General features: G+C 39.3%; 1 protein-coding gene across 1 annotated transcript in view; it reads right to left on the bottom strand.

Annotated features, from left to right (window-relative positions):
• The window catches only part of LOC108675756, a gene marked incomplete at its 3' end in the record, with an annotated part of 102,713 nt that overhangs the window by 66,301 nt on the left and 14,354 nt on the right, over positions 1–22,058 (bottom strand). The window contains exon 2 of the mRNA XM_018163785.1: positions 15,107–18,080. Within this exon, the coding sequence (XP_018019274.1) occupies positions 15,107–18,080 (2,974 nt within the window). The remainder of the gene's footprint in view (positions 1–15,106; positions 18,081–22,058) is intronic.

Here is a 22,058-nt window from a genome sequence, read left to right as displayed (position 1 = left end):
CTAACTCAAGCTGCCTGCCTGACTCGAACTCTAACTAGCACCTGTTGAAGAGAACACAGGTCTACCTTAATACACGGCACAAGCTTACCCAGTGCACTCCATACCGACGGTTCATTTAGAAAGATCACGTAAATGGAAAGCAGGATGTTCACATCGCATTGAAATGCTGCTGTGCACACAAATGAAGCTTGGGTAAGCATTTAGTGGCATCCGCTGCATCGTACCGTAAAGCACACAAAGAAGACACGTGTGCCAATACCGCAAACTCGACATGATCTGGCGGCAACGTCTTCATGACTTACCGTCACCGAACCGCATGGTTTGTGGCAATAACTTGCTAGGAGCCACAGAAATTACCCTAAAATAAATGTTGCAAAGAATCCCATTGAACTAATTTAAGCTCAAAATTCTTGTTAATATTGAGGAAGTCTGAGTAGTGAATAAAAAATACCGTATTCTCACAAAATACCGCACTCAAATATCGCTGCATTGAACCGATGTTTGTTCATGCCGAAATGAACGTGCGCGTGCGCTGACAAATTCAAGCAGGACAAAATTCTTAGTAAACATCCTAACGTATTCCCAGCGGTGTCTTGGAATTAATAATGAACATACATTATGGTTAAATATGCTAAAGATTTTACTTGTTTGCGCTGTCTGACATATTTAGACAAGTCACACTTGCACGGTTGAAAATGAATATTTCTTTTATGCGTTAGATTCTTTCAAAGTTAACTTTGAAAAAACTTGTATGCTTAGGCTTCAAAACTTCGTATAACACAGTTCTGTAAAACTAAGAATGGAACCGTTCAACTAAAATGGCGAATTCAACTTTACCTACATGACATTTTCAACTTTACATGACAAATTTTCAACTTTACATGACAAGGACTGAACTACGAACTGATTAGATGGCATCACCTTACTCCGCATACTAAACAATATTTATTAACTAATTTCTTCAAATAAAACTTTCACGTGCTAATAATTTACAAACGTCGGTTAACTTTACTTATGAGATGCGCAAGAGTTAATTGCAATTATCTAAAAAAATAGTATAAAATAAATTCTCGCAATTGTGAAAACTTAGAATATTGCAATAAGAAAAAAATTTCAAACTCTAAATTTGGTCGAACATTCATTATAGTAGGACGCCCATGTCACTATACCATTATAACTGAGTACCTAGTGGACAAATTTCATACTCTGAGAATCGAATTTATTTCTCAATTTTGTTTTTATTACAGAGATTCTCTAGAAAGACCACAAATATCACTGATTATCGATTTAAAGCTCACGAAAAATAAGTACGGACGTTAACACATAAATTCATTCCATCTCATTTTACCAAATATGAGGTTCTGGATAACCAACAAGTTATGTAATAATTAATAACATATAACCCTGATCTTATACATAATAACATATAACCCTGACAGAAAACTTGTTGAGTTTGGCCGTGTTTTCAGTAGCCCCAATTCCAGAACCGGTCTCTTGCGACCCTCCGAAACACAAGGCACCGCGGACACCGGCAACGCCTACAACCTTCCCCGTCAACGCCAGCGCAAGAACTGACACTGCGCGTCATTCAAGACGTTAACGTGGCGACCGCAGCGCGAATGGCGGTGCGCTGGAGCAACTTTACCTTCATTAACAACTTCGTCCCGGGTTTGGACTGAGCGATTGCGGTTTCCAAAGACTATGCAAGAAGAGTTCGTCATCATCTTGGCTCATATTACAACTAGAAACTTCGAAGAAACAGTGCGTGGTATCATATTAGACCACTAATGTGTAAATGGCGGGAAAATGCAGAGTTTCGGTCAAGTAAACAGGAGCTATAGAGAAGTCTATTGTCTGCAACTTATTGTCATTGCGCCGCGGGTGGCAATCCACGCGGACGTTGACGCAGCGTGAAAAACCGACCATCGCCCAGCAGGCAATGTCAGGTTGAAAAGTTAAATATTAGGCCAAAATGAAAAGTGATTCAACGTCATTTTTTTCAATGCCGTATATTTCGACGTTGTTTTAACGTTGAAATCGCGTGAATTCTGTGACATTCATGATAGAAGAGGTTAACCTAATAAAACCTTTTATAAATACGCTTTTAACGTCAGAATTCAACGCAATTTCAATGTTGAAACAACGTTTAAATGTACGACATTGAAAAATTATCTTGATTCGCTTTTCATTTTGGACTAATACTCAACCTCAACGTTATTTCAACGTCGCGAAGTACTTTGTTTCAACGTTGCTTCAACCTGACATGGGCTGCCGGAGATCGTTTCCTCCTTTAACGTGAGCTTGGATCGTCCAACAGATGTTGTTGTAGTCGAATGAATGTTTAAAATCACTTGTAATTCTCCACAACAAAAATAGGAGCAATAAAAATGTCAGTCTCCATCCTGTTTTTTTAATTGAAAAATTTCTATTTACATATATTATACATTTGTGATACATTTTTGCCAGTCAGAAATTACAGGCTACTAAGCAACGGCTAGAGCAGCGTGACTGTAAGTAATTTGTTCTATTTTGCTCATACTTTGCAGCAATTCAGCATCACAATTCGGTCCCGTGCAAGGGTGACTATTTCCTTCAATTGTCTAATAATTTACTGGGGTAATGGCAATCAATTAATTACAATTCCATCCTTCTTTTTCCCTCACTGTCACGTGATGTAAATACTCATTAACCCACTGTTATACTCTATATATCAATTGTATAAAAGTAAATTTTGTTGCATTTGTTACTTTCACAAAATGACATAATGTTGAAAAATCGTAACCGGGGCTTACCATGATCTTCCCGTCACAAATCAAATTTGTATTTGTTCGACCCTATTAATTTCATTTGAAACACCAATTTTTTCATTGGTTATCCGTGTTTTAGAACCTGTTGTCCGCAGTATGCTTTACCATACTGTCTACTTTATGTTGGTAGCTTGTCTTAAGAGGGCCTAGTACTTGGTTAATGCCTTCCCCTCTCATGCTCCATATCTTCCTCCTTATTTTACATCCTAATTTTATTAGGGCGCAATTCAAAATTTAAATTGGTGTAAATTTATTCAGAAGCCACCCGTTTGCTCGTCCCTTAATTTTTAGATCCCAATTCACTCTTGAATTTATTCTTTACTTCTCTCTTTAGATTATTCCTTAATTTGCACTTATCAATTGACATCTCTTAATTTTGAATTCAACCCAATTTAGCTGTAAATTTTATCACATAAATTTCAATTCACATTGAATTTACTAGCTGTCTCTCTATTTATTAAACCTCTATTTATTAAAAAGGTTACCTGAGATCTGAAGTGGATCGACCATATCTGACCCCTCCGGCTTCCACGGCGCCGGCAACGAGATTGCCAGAGGTATATTCAACTTAAGATGTATATTCTTACTTCATGACTGAATAAAGTGGAAATAATAGATACGACCGACCAACAGCAATATATTTCAATCATCACTCAGAGAGCATAGAGGTAATTAGGGCTGAGACGGCGACTTTTATACAATGGTGACTCGAAGGTGCCACTGACGTGAAATTCACGGTAGACGAGTAATTTACTGTGATGAATTAACCGAAACATTGACGCATTCCGTGCATATATGGGGTCCGCACGCAATGCTTAATCAATTCAAATTCATGTACTCATGCCTGTATCACAGTGACTTATTTTACTATATTTCTTTCGAAATTGAAAAAAAAATTAAGCCACACGGCGGACAATCACTGTTGTGATATTTTTCGTGTTGAAATACCTGTCTTTCATCGTTCTTCTGGTAGATTAAAATGTCATTATACAAAAAAAATCAATTAAGAGACGAGAGTATCCTCCATGTAGTGGCTGGCATACCGATAACTTAGTACAGAGATTGACATGCCATAGCCAATAATACGTTGAAATCAACCTTCTCAAAACGGAACATATATATGGCCATGCCATTACCAATCAACCTTCTCAAAACGGAGCACATATATGACCAAGCCATTACCAATCAACCTTCTCAAAACGGAGCATATATATGGCCATGCCATTACCAATTAACCTTCTCAAAACGGAACATATATATGACCAAGCCATTACCAATCAACCTTCTCAAAACTGAACATATATATGGCTATGCCATTATCAATTAACCTGCTCATACGGAGCATATATATGGCCAAGCCATTATCAATTAACCTGCTCATAACGGCGTCAATATACTTTCAACGTCTTCACAAAAGCGTCTCTCTGTGAGAAGACGAGAGAGCGACGCGCTCTATAATCGTGATCTCCAGGCTCATGAACACGCGACTTTTGTAAGCCCTCTTTTGTCAACGAGTTTTGGGTCAAGTTTTCGCGGGCTGATGAACTTTGCGGTCGCAAGAAGACCGACCAATTCTCGGCCGCATGAAAATTAGCAAAAATTCACAGGCGCAACAAGTTGCGGCAAGTAATGGTCTAGGCTGCCGACCGTACAGATTAATATAGAAATTCTTGCTTGCGAGCAATGAGAGCATGAATAATTTATAAGACGATCGGATGAGTGCTATCGGAGGTCGAGTAATGCAATGAATTGCGAAATTACAAGAAAATTAACTCATCTTTCTGATAACATTTGCTCAAAGAAGTAGTGATTAAGAGTTTTGTGGCGCACTGCACTAGTTAGTGGTTGAAAATTTCAATCAGTGTGTTATCTAAATAACATTACAAGCAATTATAAGTGATATAACTGTTTTGTGCAAATGAAGTACATTTAAATGGCTATGAACGGTCTGGAATTTCGACTTGGTATTAAGTGCACATTATGTTAGTAATAATAATGTCACGTGCCAGTGTAAAGTTCAAAGAATTTGGAAATGCATATAGTTAAATATACTGAAGACAAACCCTATTTTTCTAATGTATGAGAAATCAAAGCTAAATGCCACACAATAAAACGCTGGTTGAGTACGTTTATCTCGTATCAGTATTTTTGACGCAGTCCGCTGCCCTGCTGTTTAGGCAGAGCGCCTGTCAGTTGACGTATGACACATGAAGTCAGGCACACTGACACCACGACTCACATACAAAGTAAAATAAATACAATATATCAGAGAGATGCCTGAAAAGTTGAATTCAATCCCTAGAAGTATATTGTAAACAATTTCAGATAGATTCCTAAAAGTTCGATTCAATTCCTAAAACTAGATAGTGTAAAAATTTTCATATAAATAAGGGCAATTAAATTCGGAGCATCAAATTTACTATAAATATTTGATGATAATAATCTATCTTATCAAATCGATAATTTTTTGTGTAGTTGACCCTTAAGAATTTCGCTCTTTCTTTTCAGATTTCTTCTTCGAAGAAAATGAACTTATTTTAGCACTAACTTAAGTATTTATAGTTCCCATATGAGCGCCAAGGTTCTTCTTTGTCATTCCCAAAATTATGAATAAAGATATTAATATATTAAAAACAAAATGTACACACTAAAATACGTTTTTCAACGTATAATTAACGTTATTTCAGCGTACAATTAACGTCATGTCAACGCTTATCAACGTTATTTCAATACTTAGTCAATGTTATTTCAACGCTTACCTGACGTTAGTCCATATCTTGCATATAGAGCAAGATATGCTTATTATATTTTGTCACATTCAATCAGCCTAGTCACTTCTTTCTTTAAACTGCCATGAAAAATTCCATTCAAATCCATTACGCAATTGAATTGCAATACCATAGTTTAGCAAATTTAAGAAAAATGATTTAGAAGTTAATGTATCCGCTAATATAACATAACATACCATAGTGATGTCGGCTCTGAAGTGTAGGCCTGATGTGGCCTGTCGCCGATTCTTTCGCAGCTCATGAACTTTGTTGCAGAACAGAACAGATCTTGTTCAGGGCCTATACTTTCAAAAAACGTTAGGAGATCGTAAGTTCATCAGCCAATCATTGACGGGCTTTCAAGCAAAATCCACCAATCACAGACAAGAAAATAGAGCGTAAGTACTTACTACTTACACATTCACTTAGCTAGTTTTGAAAGTATTGCCCCAGCATCATAATTAGGAATATTATAGCGAACAACGACGGCATGTAATCTAACATAAATTAGGTAAAATTCGCAAATCCTATTTGTTCTGTCAATACAACAGCAAGGTTGACTCGAAACTAATTATAGACAGTCCAAATCGTTGTCGCCAACATGCAACGAGAAAATTACGAATAAAGTTCATTTCTACTCGCAAAATCAAGTAAATTTCTATGCACGACCCTTTTTCAAGATATCAAGAAAATGTTTTTTTTTTTTAATCGCCGACGTTCATGTGAGATGTTTTCTGTTTTGCATTCCGCCCCCCTAGAGTAAATCGATTAAAATTCTTCGAAAAGATAACATGCTCATCTAGAAAATAATGGCATTCAGTCGTTGAACGCGAGTTTGATGAGAATTTTCAGTAAAAATCAATTATCAATGTACATTTTGCAACGCAGAAATTCATCATACCTAATCTAACCATAACTATTTCGGTCAAAGTTTTGTATCACTTCTGGTAGACCCTCTAACTCTTCGACTACTGACGATAATACTATAGCTTTAATACCGTCTAATGCTACCATTAACACCGACCACTGTATTCGTAAATACAGGATTTAATCGTGTTAAAAGCTACGAACAACTGCGGCTCTAGAAATCTCGTTATGAACTAATACGTATATTCGGTTTCAGATCTGCCCTCTCACTCAATTTGTGGCCGCAACAAGCGACCGCGATCAAAATCTCGCCGTGTCTTTCGTCCCCCAACAAATAAGAGGCGGGGGAGTTCTTCGACTACTGACGATAATACTTTAGCTTTAATACCGTCTAGTACTAATATCATTTACGACGACCATTGTATTCGTGTTTCGTCCCCAAACAAATAAGAGGCGGGGGAGTTTCTAGCTGAGACTTCCCCTCGGTTTGGTCCTGAACGTCGCCATGCTCGCGGAGGCCATTACGGACTGCGCCTTTGCACGTCCTGGACCCATACTTCCAAAAAAATTTAAGAGATCGTAAGTTCGTCAGCCAATCATTGACGGCCTTTCAAGCAATATCCACCAATCAACGACAAGAAAATAGAGCGTAAGTACTTACGTTCACTTAGCCAGTTTTGAAAGTATGTCCCCTGAAGGCTGCCTATAATCCTAAGTAGTGAATTATCTCGATGTATAAGCATCAAAAATTCATTTCTGTTCTTATTTCATTCAACTAATCAATTGATTTTTAAAAATTATTAGCAGCAAAAAAATTAAAATCAAGAATAAGGAAACAATTCGTATGTTCAAATCGAGTAAAATACTGGAGCCAAAAAGCATGTAAAGAATGTGGAATGTGTGGAATTACCAAACTTCTACAAACAATATGGCTGAATAATGTTGTGAGCACGAGTCGAATATTTCTTAATTACTGTCGAAACTATTTCCTTATCTTCCGGGAACGCAAGTGGAGAGCGTGAGCAACAGCAAGAGAAAAGTAAGTCTTCCACGGCTGCTAAAAATGTCAGCAACAGCAAAAAGATCATTTTTAATTACCAACGCAGAAAATAGGAAGTTAAAAATCATCAGTGCCCATAAAAAGAAGCTAAATCACCGAAATTATCAAGTGAAACATTTATCGATATTCTAACTAAATAATGGGTCTAATATTTAAAGAGAAAAGTAAGTCTTTCACCGCTGATAAAAATGTCAACACCAGCAGAAAATGCTGCTGAAATGGAGACACCATTTCTGTGACCGCTCTAAAGTGGTGTTGCGTGATATTTTAATACTATAATTTGTCATTTTTATCACCACACTATATAGAGGAAATGCACGCTTGAAACTTTTATAAAAACTTCCAAGGTTTTTACCACATCCCTTAGACAATTATATGCAATAAACATGTGCGGAAATTAACAAAACAAACAAAATAATACGACAAGCGTTGAGATCAAGATTAACGTAGATTGGGTGGTGATTACATCGAATGAATACTTCGAAATAATCGAAAAGTAAATATAAAATTTTAATATCTGCTTTCCTTCTAACACTTTCGTTTTAAGAAAGTTTTTATTGAATTTATAACACATTCGGGAGCAGATCTAATCAATAGAGTTGAAAAATTAGTGTGCATGGTATTTTTAATAGATCAGCATACATCGAATATTGACAACTTTCATGGAGCAAGTAAAGAAACTAAAAAGTAATATTTTTTAATATCGGATATAATTAAATTATCAACAGTTTCACCGCGTACAAGCCTGTCGCCTAAATACATGTTCGAATCAATCATTGTGGCACGTCGGCATCACTCTCTCACCACAAGCACATGCACAATCAGTATTTAATCTCGGCTGCTGTGGTTTCTGTAACCAGCATCTCGGGCTTCGTAAGAGCCGCACTCTGGCAGTATCTGTCGGGGTGCAGTACATCACAGGAAATTTCGAATGCACCGATCAGGCACCGGAACTTGAGGTTATATATCATTTGCTTGCATCACCGATGAAGCCAAGTCGAGTGTATTCATCTCGACATCTGATGAATTTGAATGCACAGATCAGGCACCGGAACTTGAGGTTATATATATAATTTGCTTGCTTCACCGATGAAGCCAAGTTGAGTGTGTTCATCTCGACATCTGTTGAATTTGAATGCATCAACCAGGCACCGGAACCGAATGTGATGAGTTCAGTTATGTTGGTGAAGGGATATTTGCGACATGATGCTGGGTGTGAGCTGGTGCATGAATTCCTTATGGCAAGCTGCCACATCACTGTTGCTAGCGAGAAGTGTTTGCTATCCCTGCATGTTAAGCGGGATTTTCAGCGAGATTAAAAGCTGTTTGAATTGTTAAGTTAACCGGGCAGTGAATGTATGGTGTTGCAGATAGACATGATTATATTTAATAGATGTGACTGCGATTTTAATTGTATAAAAAGCAAAGAATATTAAAATATTATCATTATTATTTAATATTATATCAAATATAATAATAAATATTATATTATTATATTAAAAGAGGCTTCGGTGGAATAGTTTCGAGTTGACCGAAGACTGAGTGCGTAAACATTATACTCGTAACTCAACTAGCAAAAGACGATCGCCAATGAAGGCATCCAACAAAAAAATTGTTTTTCTATGCTCTACACTGATTGTACAATGCAGGAGCAAACTTTTTTTTCACCCCCTACATTTTTAGTACCCAATTTTTTTCATTATGATATTTCATTTTTTTTAATTATTACCTACCGTACAACCCTCATTTTGTCATCTAATCTACAGCACCACAGCTAGAGAGAAAAAATGTTCATTGTTATAAGCGAAATTTTTAACGTAAAACAGCTGCAGTCGTACCAGAACACATTAGGACGAGCACAATGTGGTCTTAAATGATATATATTAAGTGTCACGAGATAAACCAATTACACATCCTTCATATCATACCAGAGACGATGATCAATTAAATTTAATACTAATTGATATCATGGCGCTCTTAGCAGCTAAAGCGGACCAACCAATCCACTTATCCGCAATGCTTTTCCTACCTGTAAAGGTAAATTTACATCGAAAGGTTAATCCTACCAGTTGGTAAAGTTAAATTTACATCGAGAGGTTAAGAAGTTACGGCTACCGTGCAAGTCGCAGGAGATAACGGCCGGCGGATTTCCCCCTAAAACCTGCGTAAAAGGACAAAAACAGTGTTGCCACTTCTCTGGGGGCGCGACCTGCGACCTGACCCGGAGATTCCTTACGACTTCTCTTCGAGATTGGCAAGAATGCGAGTGCTCACGCGACAATTTAAACCAAAATGAGAATAAATATGAATGTAAAATCTCGCCGTCTTGTTTCCTAGAGATTATTATTTTCAGTTTAGATGAACAAAAAATGTCTTGCATCTAGCCCGATTGTAGTAAACATCAATAGTTTGGAAGTTCAAGTATGAGGAATTTATTATAATAAATATTTTTTCAGCTATTTAGTGAATGAATCATTCACAAATAACAAAATTTTAGGACCTCTGCAGTATTTAGGTCCTTCACAAATTTATTAGGTCCTTCACAATTTCCTTCACAAATTTATTAGGAACGCAGCTGCAGCAGTTCACCCGCTGAAAAACACCACAAAACACGACCATTTTGATCGTATATAAGTATTAAAATCACTTGACTGCTTAAATCCCAAGTTTATCAAAAATTAAAAAGCAAAGAAAATAGCCAGAAAATTCACCATTGAACTGATGATGGAGCTGGTCTCCGAAACGTTTTCTTTTTTAAGAAATGGTGAATTTTCTGGCTATTAAAAGCTTTGCTTTTAAATTTTTGAAAACCCGACCACTTCAGTAGGCTGTTGCCTCACAAGAGTGAAGAGAAGGAAAAGCGTTCCCTCGAGCATCTTGCTCGAACAAAACGAGTCGGTGTCGGCAATCGCCCAAATTGGCCAATTTTATTTTTCATGTCTGCTGCTACATTTTCGTAGATTTTTCCTCACGAACGAAAATAAATAGTTTAGAGGATGGTTCCCCAATTTACTATTTGGCATACAAAAATTTATCCAATTATTGCTACCTGCAGCCTTTTTCCGTCATCAACCCACAAATTTTTCCCCGACTAGAAAATTACAGTGCTTTGTTTAATGGTGGAAGTTTAAATTAAACTTAATGACCTCATCAGAATAAAAAGTTTTCTAAAACGATAGCACCAGTTATTTGAAAATTATTTGCTAGCAACCGAAGATCGTCTAATCAGCATTTAAGTGCGCCAATAAGCAATTGCAGAATCTGTTGACCAGAAATTATGATTATCACACCATATGGAGGTCGGTAAGCAGACAAGAGAACATCGCTGGCGCTGTCGTTCGCATTAAGACTTTTTTTACAAACAATACCATATACTAAATATAATATATACTATATACACTATATACTATATACTATATACTATATATACTATATACTATATCTATACACTATATACTATATATACTATATACTATTAATGGCTGAGCGAGCATCTTATTTGCGCGGGTGTGATCTTCCTTATATGCCACGAGGCCACCTTCGTGCCGCGCGTCTGGCGTGTTGCGCAAAGTCAATATTTCGAGGTAATAAAAAATTTGGTTTATTGGATTGAATCCAAGTTCTTAAAATGTGCATTTATATTTCTTATGTAATCTACCGGAAAATTTTAATAGGCTAGTTTAAAAATTCAAAAATTTAAATTTATTTAAAAATTTAAATTTAACCTAAAATAGGTTAAATTAAAATACTTCCGTGGAAAAAAGGCGAGACAAGAAAAATGTATAACGTACATTTTTGCAACTATTCAAGTATAACAACCGTCATAAATACAAATATGTGCTAGGAAAGCCATAAAATGTTTGAGATTTTTCTGAAGAAAATTCTTCTTGAAGTCGCAAGAAGCGCATATGTTGCAGCTGCTCGATATGAAGTGAATATATCGGATATATCTCACTCCACTCTTCATCACAAAAGTGAGTTTCAATCCGTAAGGCCAGTTTGGCGAAGTTGCTGAAAAAAATTGCGATATCGATTAAGTCGTGTACTTCCTAGCACGAACGACGAGTGAATTGTGCATCGCCCGAACATCTGTCACTGGACACAGTTAAGTTCCACACAATAAATTGTACGAGCAGAGACCAGATTTTCCATGGCTCTGATCATGAAGTTTGTTGCTCTCTGCTACACAAAGCTCGCCTTGATAATGCAAATGTTCTGAGAAATCGTCCAACTGTAGAGTACGCAATGTTAACATTAATTCATATATATTATTATAATATATATTATATTATATATTATAAATTATATTATTATCAAGTAAATGTAAACCATTATGAGGACAGCAGTTCATTCCTTCTTCAGGCACTTATGGATCTGAATTAGTCTTGCATCTGCAATATCACAAATGAATAATTATCTTTTAAATTAATTATGATTAAATTTCAACAAGATGGATAGCGTCAGATTACCCTGAGTTTTGCTACGTACAACATTCAAATTTTAATACATACCAACAATAAAGATCACACGTATTTCATTGTTAAATACTTGCTAAATATGAGCAAACCACGCGGAGAAATTTCATTTGGTATCCAGTAAAACATTCCCGAAGATCGGTCGTAAGATCTATTCTTGAAAGCGCTAATCATATATCGGTAAAAAGGAAATCAGTAACCGAAGAAACCTCTGAAGTGGAGCTTATTTCTCCCTGCAAAATAATAGCTCTGGCAGACAAAGATCGGATATCCGTGGCTCGTAAAATCTCGAGTGGAAATTACAAGCTGCCATGCCGGCGCCTAAAGGCCTTAGCCTCTTAAGCATTCATGCAGGCAGGGCCAAGAGCAGGTGAAAGTGTCTTCTGGTCAAACTGGGCCAAAGTAAACGGGTGTAGTGTGAACTAGTTTGCAATACCAGCTATAGGAAAAAATATCCTCCGATGTGAAATGGGTTGGTCAGTTTTCTTAAGATTTGAATTTTATTCTTTCACGTTGAGACGAATGCAGTACCAGGTATTTTGTAATAGAAATTATATGGTTGACAAGTTAAAAGAACTTACTGTAGTAAGTATGAATATAAAAAAGAAGCGAATCATATCTTGAAGCAAGACAAATTTGAACCAAGCTTCATTATACATCGATTTTTGGCTATTGATCAACTTAGCCTGAAATGTTTTCTCGTGTCTCCTGTAAGCTGCCAGACTTCGACGATTAAGCTTAAGTGGAAGTTAAATCTTAGCTTGCCTGGGCCTATACTTTCAAAAAATTTAAGAGATCGTAAGTTCACCAGCCAATCATTGACGACCTTTAGAGCAAAATCCACCAATCATAGACAAGAAAATAGATCGTAAGTAATTACGTTAACTTAGCAAGTTTTGAAAGTATGGCCCCAGATCGTGTAACTGTGGCCGTACCATCAAAAATAGTTACGGACTCTATCTTTCATGATAAAGATGGAGTCCGTAACTATTATGGAGTCCGTCAATCTTTCATTCATAAAGCCATCAGTCATAGACGTGAAATCGGCCACTATACGTGTACTTATGGGAGTTTTGACTGTACGGCCCCTAGCCTTTAAATATGTGACCCCGACAGAGAGTTACAGAGAAGTGCCAAGAGGACGGGTGAGTCAGGCAAGCATGGATGCCCTAGACTTGATCAAACCAGGCCTTATGGTTCAGCGACTACCAGAGACTATATATGCAGACGCTGACCTTTACATGAAATCACGTCAGCATTGTACGTGGGCAGTCTTCGTCCTTGTTGAATGTTGGGACACTGAATTGTAATTTCGTGTATAAGAATGGACAAGTAAATCTTTCAACCCATTAGATAAGAAACAGGTTTTTAGGAAGATTGTGTCTTGAATGAACACAATGAGATAAGCACCAGCTGTCAATTAACCACTCCCATGTCCATGTACCGAAGCTACACTATACCTGCCATCCAAATGATGCAGAGGACCAAGCTGCAAATTTTTAACTTAGCACAGTTTTAGTGTAACGTCGCCTTCAGAGGACTGTAAATCGTTAAATTAGTACAGTTTTAGTGTAACGTTGCCTTCAGAGGACTGTAAAACTTTAAATTAGTACAGTTTTAGTGTAACGTCGCCTTCAGAGGACTGTAAAACTTTAAATTAGTACAGTTTTAGTGTAACGTCGCCTTCAGAGGACTGTAAAACTTTAAATTAGTACAGTTTTAGTGTAACGTCGCCTTCAGAGGACTGACCGTTCCAAAATGTACTGCCTTCAGCTCCTGGGTTCTCTTTCGTGATTGTATTTGCATGCATGACAGGAACGAGCGATTTATGTAAAAAAATTACTCATGTTCAAGCCAATAAAGGAATATTTAAAGCTGTCTGAAGGAAGGAACTAATACCTGCCGACTTTTTACGGCCGACTTATTTCACTATAAACCGTTAATTAAATCTTTGGCGGTTTATTTGAAATGGAAGCCATCGCTCGCCAAAACTCCATCGGAAACCGCGTCCAAATCAGCCGAGGCGGTACCTATACTATAGTACGCTGTATTCAAACTACATTCGGATTTTTTCCTTATATTAATATATATTGATATTGTTGCATGACACAATAGCGTCATTCAATGGGCAGAAGGTCGATGACACTTCATTCCGTGCGGATCAAGCTTACGGATCTCCAGGCTTGCCTGACTTAGAGATTAACCTTGTATATGAAGTTATTTGTCGCCCACAACCTTCACAATACGGCAGCAAGGCAATTACAAAAATTTTCAACAGCCTTTGATCCGGCGGACATCTTCCGCCAGAAATGTTTTGAAATGATTACAACTTCCATACGGTTTGAAACGTCTGGGTCTATACTCACTGCAGAGGAGACGGGAAAGCGATGTCATTCTGTACACATGGAAAATGATAACCGGAATGGCAACAACCTTCGAAAGCGAGACACAGCATCTGCTCAGCAGCCATAAGGCGATATGGTTCTCTGCCGTTTCATGAGACTAGTCCTTACTGCTTTAATAACGAATTTGTAGCTAACAGTGAGTTGACAAGTTTTGACTTGGCAATAAATTAATGTCATTGGAGTGAGAATAATTAAAATGTCAATTAAACTGTTTGATGGTAATTGCAAAATTGCATGCTTGGATTACTCGTTCTATACTCAATTGGTTTTAATGATTTCAAAGTCTTAACATAGCCTGTTGTACGTGAATAATTATTGGAATTTGCGGGCAGACAGCGGAGAAATTCTCGAGAGGTGAGGGTCACCCGAGGGCAAGCACGTGATGAGGGCAACGCGCTCTCGCAAACAAATTAAGCCTGGAAATAACCTTAATTGGCTGCTACATCAACTTCAATATTTCTTACTGACTATAAAATTATAAATCGTAGTTTGATGAAGATGTTTAAAAACATTTTTTTATAATTTTAAGCGCTTCGCGTCAGCAGAAAGAACTTCGGAAGAAATCTTCAGCCGACGCACAGAACTTCGGCTTCTAATCAAATTGACGTCAATTCCACATTCCGGAACTTTTTGCGAATCATTTTTTACTAATCTAAATTTGTATCTTATTCTTCCGCGCATTAATTCTTAAAAGACCAGCACAAGCAAGGATAAAATTCCTTACCTTTAGCTCGCGGTGCAGGCAGCGTCTCCACTTCTGCAGCAGCTTCAGCAGAAATTTCATCCATGCTGTTCTTGGTCTCGGGAATATCGATCTGTAGTTGCTCTGGAAAACCTGATTCGTGAGCAGTCGAGTCGATGTCAACTTGAGACGAAAATAGCGCTGATGCTGGAGATGAGGCTGGTTGGTCAGTGATAATAATTTCTTCTAAGGATTTCTGGTCAGGATTTCCTTTGGGAATGTCAGTTACAGGAGAGGGCACAATGTCTACTTGAGCACACTCTTCGGCCGGAACTGCATCAATTGGCAATGAAGCTTTAATGTTTTTAATGCTAGAGTGCTTATTTTGGCTGGGTGGTTTGAACGGCGTGATAGCGGTCAAGTGTTTGTTTAACTTGTACGAAGGAGATAATGGGGTTAATTGATCAACACCCAACTTCTTGATAGTCAGTTCAATGTTAGGGATGGGCTCGATGGCAGGAGTACACTTTTCCGAACTATTTTTGTCGTCTGAACTCTCAGTGTTGCTCATGAAACTCGGGAAAACAATGTCGTCTTCATCCTCTCCAATAGAAGTGCGCTGAATTCTCGAAGCCGCGCTCTTCATGTTCAAAAAGCTCATATCCTTCTTCATTTCCTTGCCATTTCTCGAACTAAAACTCTTGCTTCCAACTCCACTAACTGAAGACATTGAATTTGATCGTTTAACCACATTAAACGAAGATTTTTTCGGAACACTGGCATCCATATCCGTTGCAGAAGGCCCTCCAAACCAAGACTGTTTTTTCTTTGTTTTTACTATCATCTGTTTGATGACGTTTTTCCTATCAACCTCCAGATCAAATGCGCTTTGACCGAAATCAAGCATAGACACCTCCGGCAAATTCAAGCTCTCCCTCTTCTTGTTCATCTCTTTGTCATAGGATTCCATGATTGCAAGCCCTAAGTTGCTTTTCAAGTCTTTTTGTAACCCATCGTCTTCTTTTGCAGCTTCGTTCCAAAATGGTTCTTTCTTTTTGCTCGGTGAAGGAGAGTTGGCCTTCGTCGTTGTATTGATAGGCTGGTTAGCGTTTATCCTATGTCCAACTGATTCGCCAGTCACGGAAGCAAGTGAGTTGGGTTCTGAATTGAGAGCCACGCAAGATGCACTAAACACGCCATCGGAGCCATCAGGATTCGAAAATGCCTGAGGCGGTGCTGCTATCGAATAACATTCTTCCATTTTTGGAGATTTTTTCTTGCTCAGACTTGATTCTTGTTTGATTTTCTTTTTGTTATCGGTGGGCAACTGCGCCTTCTTCCAGGTGAGGTTTACAGTCGTCTTACAATCGTTGATTGATTGTTTTGCCTCTTCCGTTTTATCGATCTCCTCCCGTCCCGCTGAACTATTTTCTATGAATTCCGGTCCTGCAGCCTGAATTTCTATGTCAAGTGAGAGGTCTGTTTCTTCGTCACCCTTTTTAAGACCCCAAGTTCCGTCGTCACATATTTCAATAACCTGCTGTCTTATTTGTCGATCGCTTAAGTCATGAAACTCCTTAGTGTTGGTTTTCGCATTATGGATCACACCCACGGAAATGCCAATCCCAGTCTCACTCATACGACGATTTTTCTTCTTACAGGATTTGCTTTTTCGGTAACACTTTTCAGAGTTAGATCCAGAGACATGAAGACTGCCACTTCGCTTCAGGTCTTGTTTTGTGCACGGAGAAATTTTGTCGGAATCCTTCAACTCTATTATAACCGAGTGGCGAATAGATGAAGCACCAATCAAATCTTCTGAATAACTGCCCACATCATCTATGATCCTTGCTTCATCAATTTCGTCTCTGGAGCGACACACCTCCACGATTGAAGAATTAATCGCTTGTATTGAGTCTTCTTCGTCGGAAATTTGCTCAAGAATCGGTGCAGTGAGACTTCTATCAATGTGTGAAATGGAACCCAGTGATTTTTCCAGTTCAAGTTCGGCCAAAACTTCGTCCTCCAGCAGTTCCAGGGCAATTTCAGGCTTGGTTGGCCGAATATCCTCCACCTCATACGATACAGAAACTGTCGTCGCAGCGCGAGAAGTGGTCGACGGCCATTCGTCTATCGAAGGAACATCCTCACTGCCTGAAGAGCCCAAGTCAGACGTTTCCGATCCGTCAACACTGCAGGACTGCTCGGTATGTTGTTCTCTGTTTTTCTTTTTCCTCTTCTTCGAGTTTCTCTCTATGTCTTGCGTCAAAAAATCTGTTAAAGATTCCGCTGACAGAGAGTCGCCACTAATGTCGTCAGCGCATTGACTATCTTCACTTATGCTGCAACATTTGAGCTCTTCGCTCGAAGAATCGATCTCGTTCTCTTGACTTATTGTCCGTGCAAGACTCTCAGGCTTAGGAGGGACTTGAGGACGTCTAGGTACGATGTCATAGAGCGGTTCCTTATTGAAAACTTCATCCAAGGACGCGTCTAGATTTTCATAAATCGGTTCATCAGTGACAGACACGTTGCCATTCTCGTAAAAGTTTTCCTGTGCACATGGACCTTCACTGAAGTTTGGGTAATTTATATTATCTACGACCGGTGAATCTTCGCTGTTGACGTTTTCATCGAAACTATTTACGTCAAGGATTTCTTCTCGGGTGATTTCAATAGCTCCGTTGTCTTCAGTACGTCGATTTTCAGTGTCGACAGTACTTGGCAAATTTCGTCTCTCACTGGAATTCAGCTGGAACTGGACAGCAAGCAATCGCTCAGAAGTCCTCGAGTTGACGGACGCTACAGAATTATTCTTGTCCTTCCAATCTGCTTTGAAAGAGGAGAGGTTAGATCCGCCGTTGGTGGGTCTGTAGCCAAGCTCAGTAACTTGTGAGAGGTATTGGGTCACGGCGCTGTCCAGCTCACTGTTGAACGACACGAAGTTGCTGTTCTCGTTGTCAAAGGTAGTCGCCGTTGAAGGATCGAACACCGGGAACGAAGCAACCTCAGTACTCTGCAATGAAAAAAATGACGTCAGTACATGAACGGAAATTACAAAAGGAATAAAGTCTTATTTTCACAGCTGAAACACCGGATTGCAGTGGAAAAAATCAATTGAGCTAGTAGAAAATTAGAAGTTTATTTAAAATTGAATTAATTTTTAATTACGCAAATAGAATATTGTATTCATAGTAATAAAATTAGATTGTGCCCATGCGCTCAAATTTTGAATTTTTTAATCATTTTATAATTCGTAAATTTCAAGTAAAAATTTCCAATTATCAACACCCCAACATTAACAACAACCTCACCAAATTAGCAACCCCAGTGAAGTTACTTCACCTACAACATAGAATAAAATCTCGCAACGTGCGCGCTAATGAAACGGAGTTGAGGGAACATGCCCTCAGGTTCAATGCCCTCACGCGACATCCGCGCATCGCAAGAGGGTGCCAAGTCGTCAGCTGCTGAGATCAAAGGGTCAAGGCGAGGGGAAACGAAGCTTTTCCAACAGCTGCCAAAAAACTGACAGTGTCAGGTCACTTCACCACATGTCGGGCTAACAAGCTTATTGTTCAACACTCAACAATCTGCTATTTACCATGCACCCTCGCTAATCATGGGACTTAAAAGCAGTTTAAGCGCAGGAAAGCAACGAGAGGCATTCACAGACCCAGGTTATTGAGCACAAACACAAGATTTATGTCTCGTCACAACGATTTTTTGAAAGACCATAAAAATGAGAGCTCGTGCTGCTCAATTACACAAAAAGACCCGAAACAGTAGAAGGAACTGCTACAGAATGTTTTCTTCTATTAGTGTAACTAAAGAGTACGAATTTCCCCGAACCATATGTACAGGTTGCAGTATTTTTTTGACAGTGAACACGTGCTTCAAGCAGTGACGGGTTAATCTCACACTCAGCAAGCGGTGCCGGAAGAATCTAATATTCTTTTAATGTCTTCGTGGGCAAACGTCCATCACGTGGAGCAGCAAACTTAGGGTCATGAACTGCGCTCGCTTCTTCTCTGATGTTACTCAACCCGACGAGCGAGGGATGAAGCGAGAGGTTACTTGTGTCCTCTAACGCAACCCAAGGCATGTGGCAGACGAGCTGATAAATGGCGCAGACGAGCTGAGTAGCGCCGCAGACGAGCTGAGAAGCGCCGCAGACGAGTTGATAAACGGCGCAGACGAGCTGACAAACGGCGCATGCAGGCGAGCTGATAAACGGTGCAGACTATCTGATAAACAGCGCAGGCGAGAAGAGAAGCGCCGCAGACGAGCTAAGTATTGAAGCAGACGAGCTGATAACCGGCGCAGACGAGAAGAGAAGCGCCGCAGACGAGCTAAGTATTGGAGCAGATGAGCTGATAAACGGCGCAGGCGAGAAGAGAATCGCGGCAGACGAGCTGAAAAGCACCGCAAACGAGCGGAGAAGCAACGCAGACGAGCTGAGAAGCGACGCAGACGTAAAAATATGTATTTAATTCTGGACGATTCATTCGTAAAAATAACGCACCAATATACGCGAAAGCGTTCAGAGGGTAGTGATGGCAATCACACTGAGCATTATTTTATGTATCGTGTATCTATTTCATGTAATAACTACGTACACAATACAAAATAGGTAGACAACTTTGAGATGACTAACAAAATCAGATGCAACGAGTTGACATGGCTAATTTGAGTACGATTGAATGGCCGAGAAAAAAACTTCGGTTCTGAATAACAAAGATACATAAATTTAGATTTGAGAAAATCATGCGAAGTGTCACCCATAAGCCAGAAATGTGCGATAGCAAATCCTGGCAAAATATAAGTCTGTACGTGTAGCGAGTGTAGGAGTGACGTTTGCACAAGGCGTCTGCCAACGCAGACCAATTGAGTATGAAAGTTAATAAATAATTTAGTAAACGAATTACTATTTTTAATTATGTTTTATAATTATAACGTTATGGAATATGAAACATTCACATGTTTTAATGCAAGCAATAACCTATAAGTCACCGAATAACTTCCAATATAAAATTTTTCATATAAATGAAATGAGATTTTAAAATTACATATTTGCAGCCTGAGAAGAAACAATAGTTATAAATTCACACAAAATAAAAGAATTTATTTCTCGCCCTACCACAAGAAATTTGAAGCCCAATACTTGTTTTTTTTTTTTATAGGGAGCATTGAAGTCGTGGGTACTCCAGAAACACATGCAGTAACACCCGTTGCCAGAGCTGAACATGTTGCGGTCTATGTGAACTGAACTGATGGGCGTGGTGCAGGCTGTGTTATGTGCTCAGTAGTAGTATTGTAACGGGTGAAAATATGCAAAATTAATACGAGATAATGAAACAACCGTCATCTCTCACTGCCAAGTAACAGAGAATACGCCGATAAATATGCTGATATTATTCCTTGTTGATTCGAACACGCATATTGAAGAAATATTTTTTATTAAAGGTGTATATTACAAGCAGATTCATGCTGAATCAAGCAGCAAAAGTCGTTATTCGTGTATTATGATAGTTTGCTAGGATGATAATACTCACACCTCCCAAAGCTACGCATCCTACCTACAACAGTGCATCAGTTCGCATCATTTCACAAATCGTTTACTGTGTGTGACACATCAGCCCTCGAGCCATATAGCGCTGTGTCCATACTCGTCAACACATCAATCCTCTCATTACACAACAACGAAATGTACAAACTATTGTCATAATGCATCAAAGAACGGAATAAGATATGCATGGCTGGCCATATTTCAGTCGGAAGTGATGGTGACCTCGGGTGGCTGTGTGGCGGCGGGTCAGGCGAGCGTTCCCAGCATCTCAGCAACACGCTTTCTCCAGCCTCAGCCATGTTGTCTTCCTATGCCTTACGCAATCCCTGCATGACCACAACAGCCCATCCACATGACCTGGTCGATACGCACGGTTTTGTGAATGGACCATCGACTCTGGCGTAAGTATTTCTGACGCAGAGAAAAGCTCAGAACTTCGTAGCGAATGGCCACGGGTTTCGTTGAGTTCCGACAGTTAGGCACCGTTTTTGGAATCATTCACCGATGACCAAATTAACATTAAATTGTCTAATTGACAAGCAATTATGAGATACAGAAGGCGCCACCGTTTTTGTAATCATTCCATGACCAAATTAACTCTAAATTGTCTAATTGATAAGCAATTGCGAGATAAAAGTGGAACACTTTTGAGGAGGGCGATGGAGATGTTGACAACTGTGTAGAATCAACTAATGATTGACGAATATTTCAGTTACTTTAAATAATGACAAAATAGTAATTTTATTTATATACTAAATTCGACAGAAATGTCATATTCTGGACCATTCTACAAGGGATGCGACAAATTATGCAGACATGTCGTGTTCTATTGATTATTGCCACCAACATCTGATTACACAAATTAATCCACAAGGTCGAAATGTTTAGCATGCAGTCTGTTCCTCGTGCCGGCGCCTGGCATGAGCTACAGTCTGTTCCTCGTGCCGGCGCCTGGCATGAGCTACAGTCTGTTCCTCGTGCCGGAGCCTGGCATGAGCTACAGTCTGGTCCTCGTGCCGGCGCCTGGCATGAGCTACAGTCTGTTCCTCGTGCCGGCGCCTGGCATGAGCTACAGTCTGTTCCTCAAGCCGGTGCCTGGCATGAGCTACAGTCTGTTCCTCAAGCCGGCGCCTGGCATGAGCAACAGTCTGTTCCTCGAGTCGGTGCCTGGCATGAGCTACAGTCTGTTCCTCGAGCCGGTGCCTGGCATGAGCTACAGTCTGTTCCTCGTGCCGGCGCCTGGCATGAGCTACAGTCTGTTCCTCGAGCCGGCGCCTGGCATGAGCTAGGCTGTTCCTCAAGCCGGTACCTGAAGTAGTCGAATAATGACGGCAATATTTGCCATCCTGGGCTCCGTGCAAAGGTCAGCAGTTCCGAATGCTTGGCTTGAAGAGGTCGTGTCGCAACCGCGGTTGTGGGTTACGC

The sequence above is a fragment of the Hyalella azteca genome, unplaced genomic scaffold (assembly GCF_000764305.2).
Source record: "Hyalella azteca isolate HAZT.00-mixed unplaced genomic scaffold, Hazt_2.0.2 contig9703, whole genome shotgun sequence".
NCBI classification, from domain to species: Eukaryota; Metazoa; Arthropoda; class Malacostraca; order Amphipoda; family Hyalellidae; genus Hyalella; species Hyalella azteca.
Note: the sequence above shows the minus strand (reverse complement) of the source record. Positions and strands in the feature narration are given on the sequence as shown.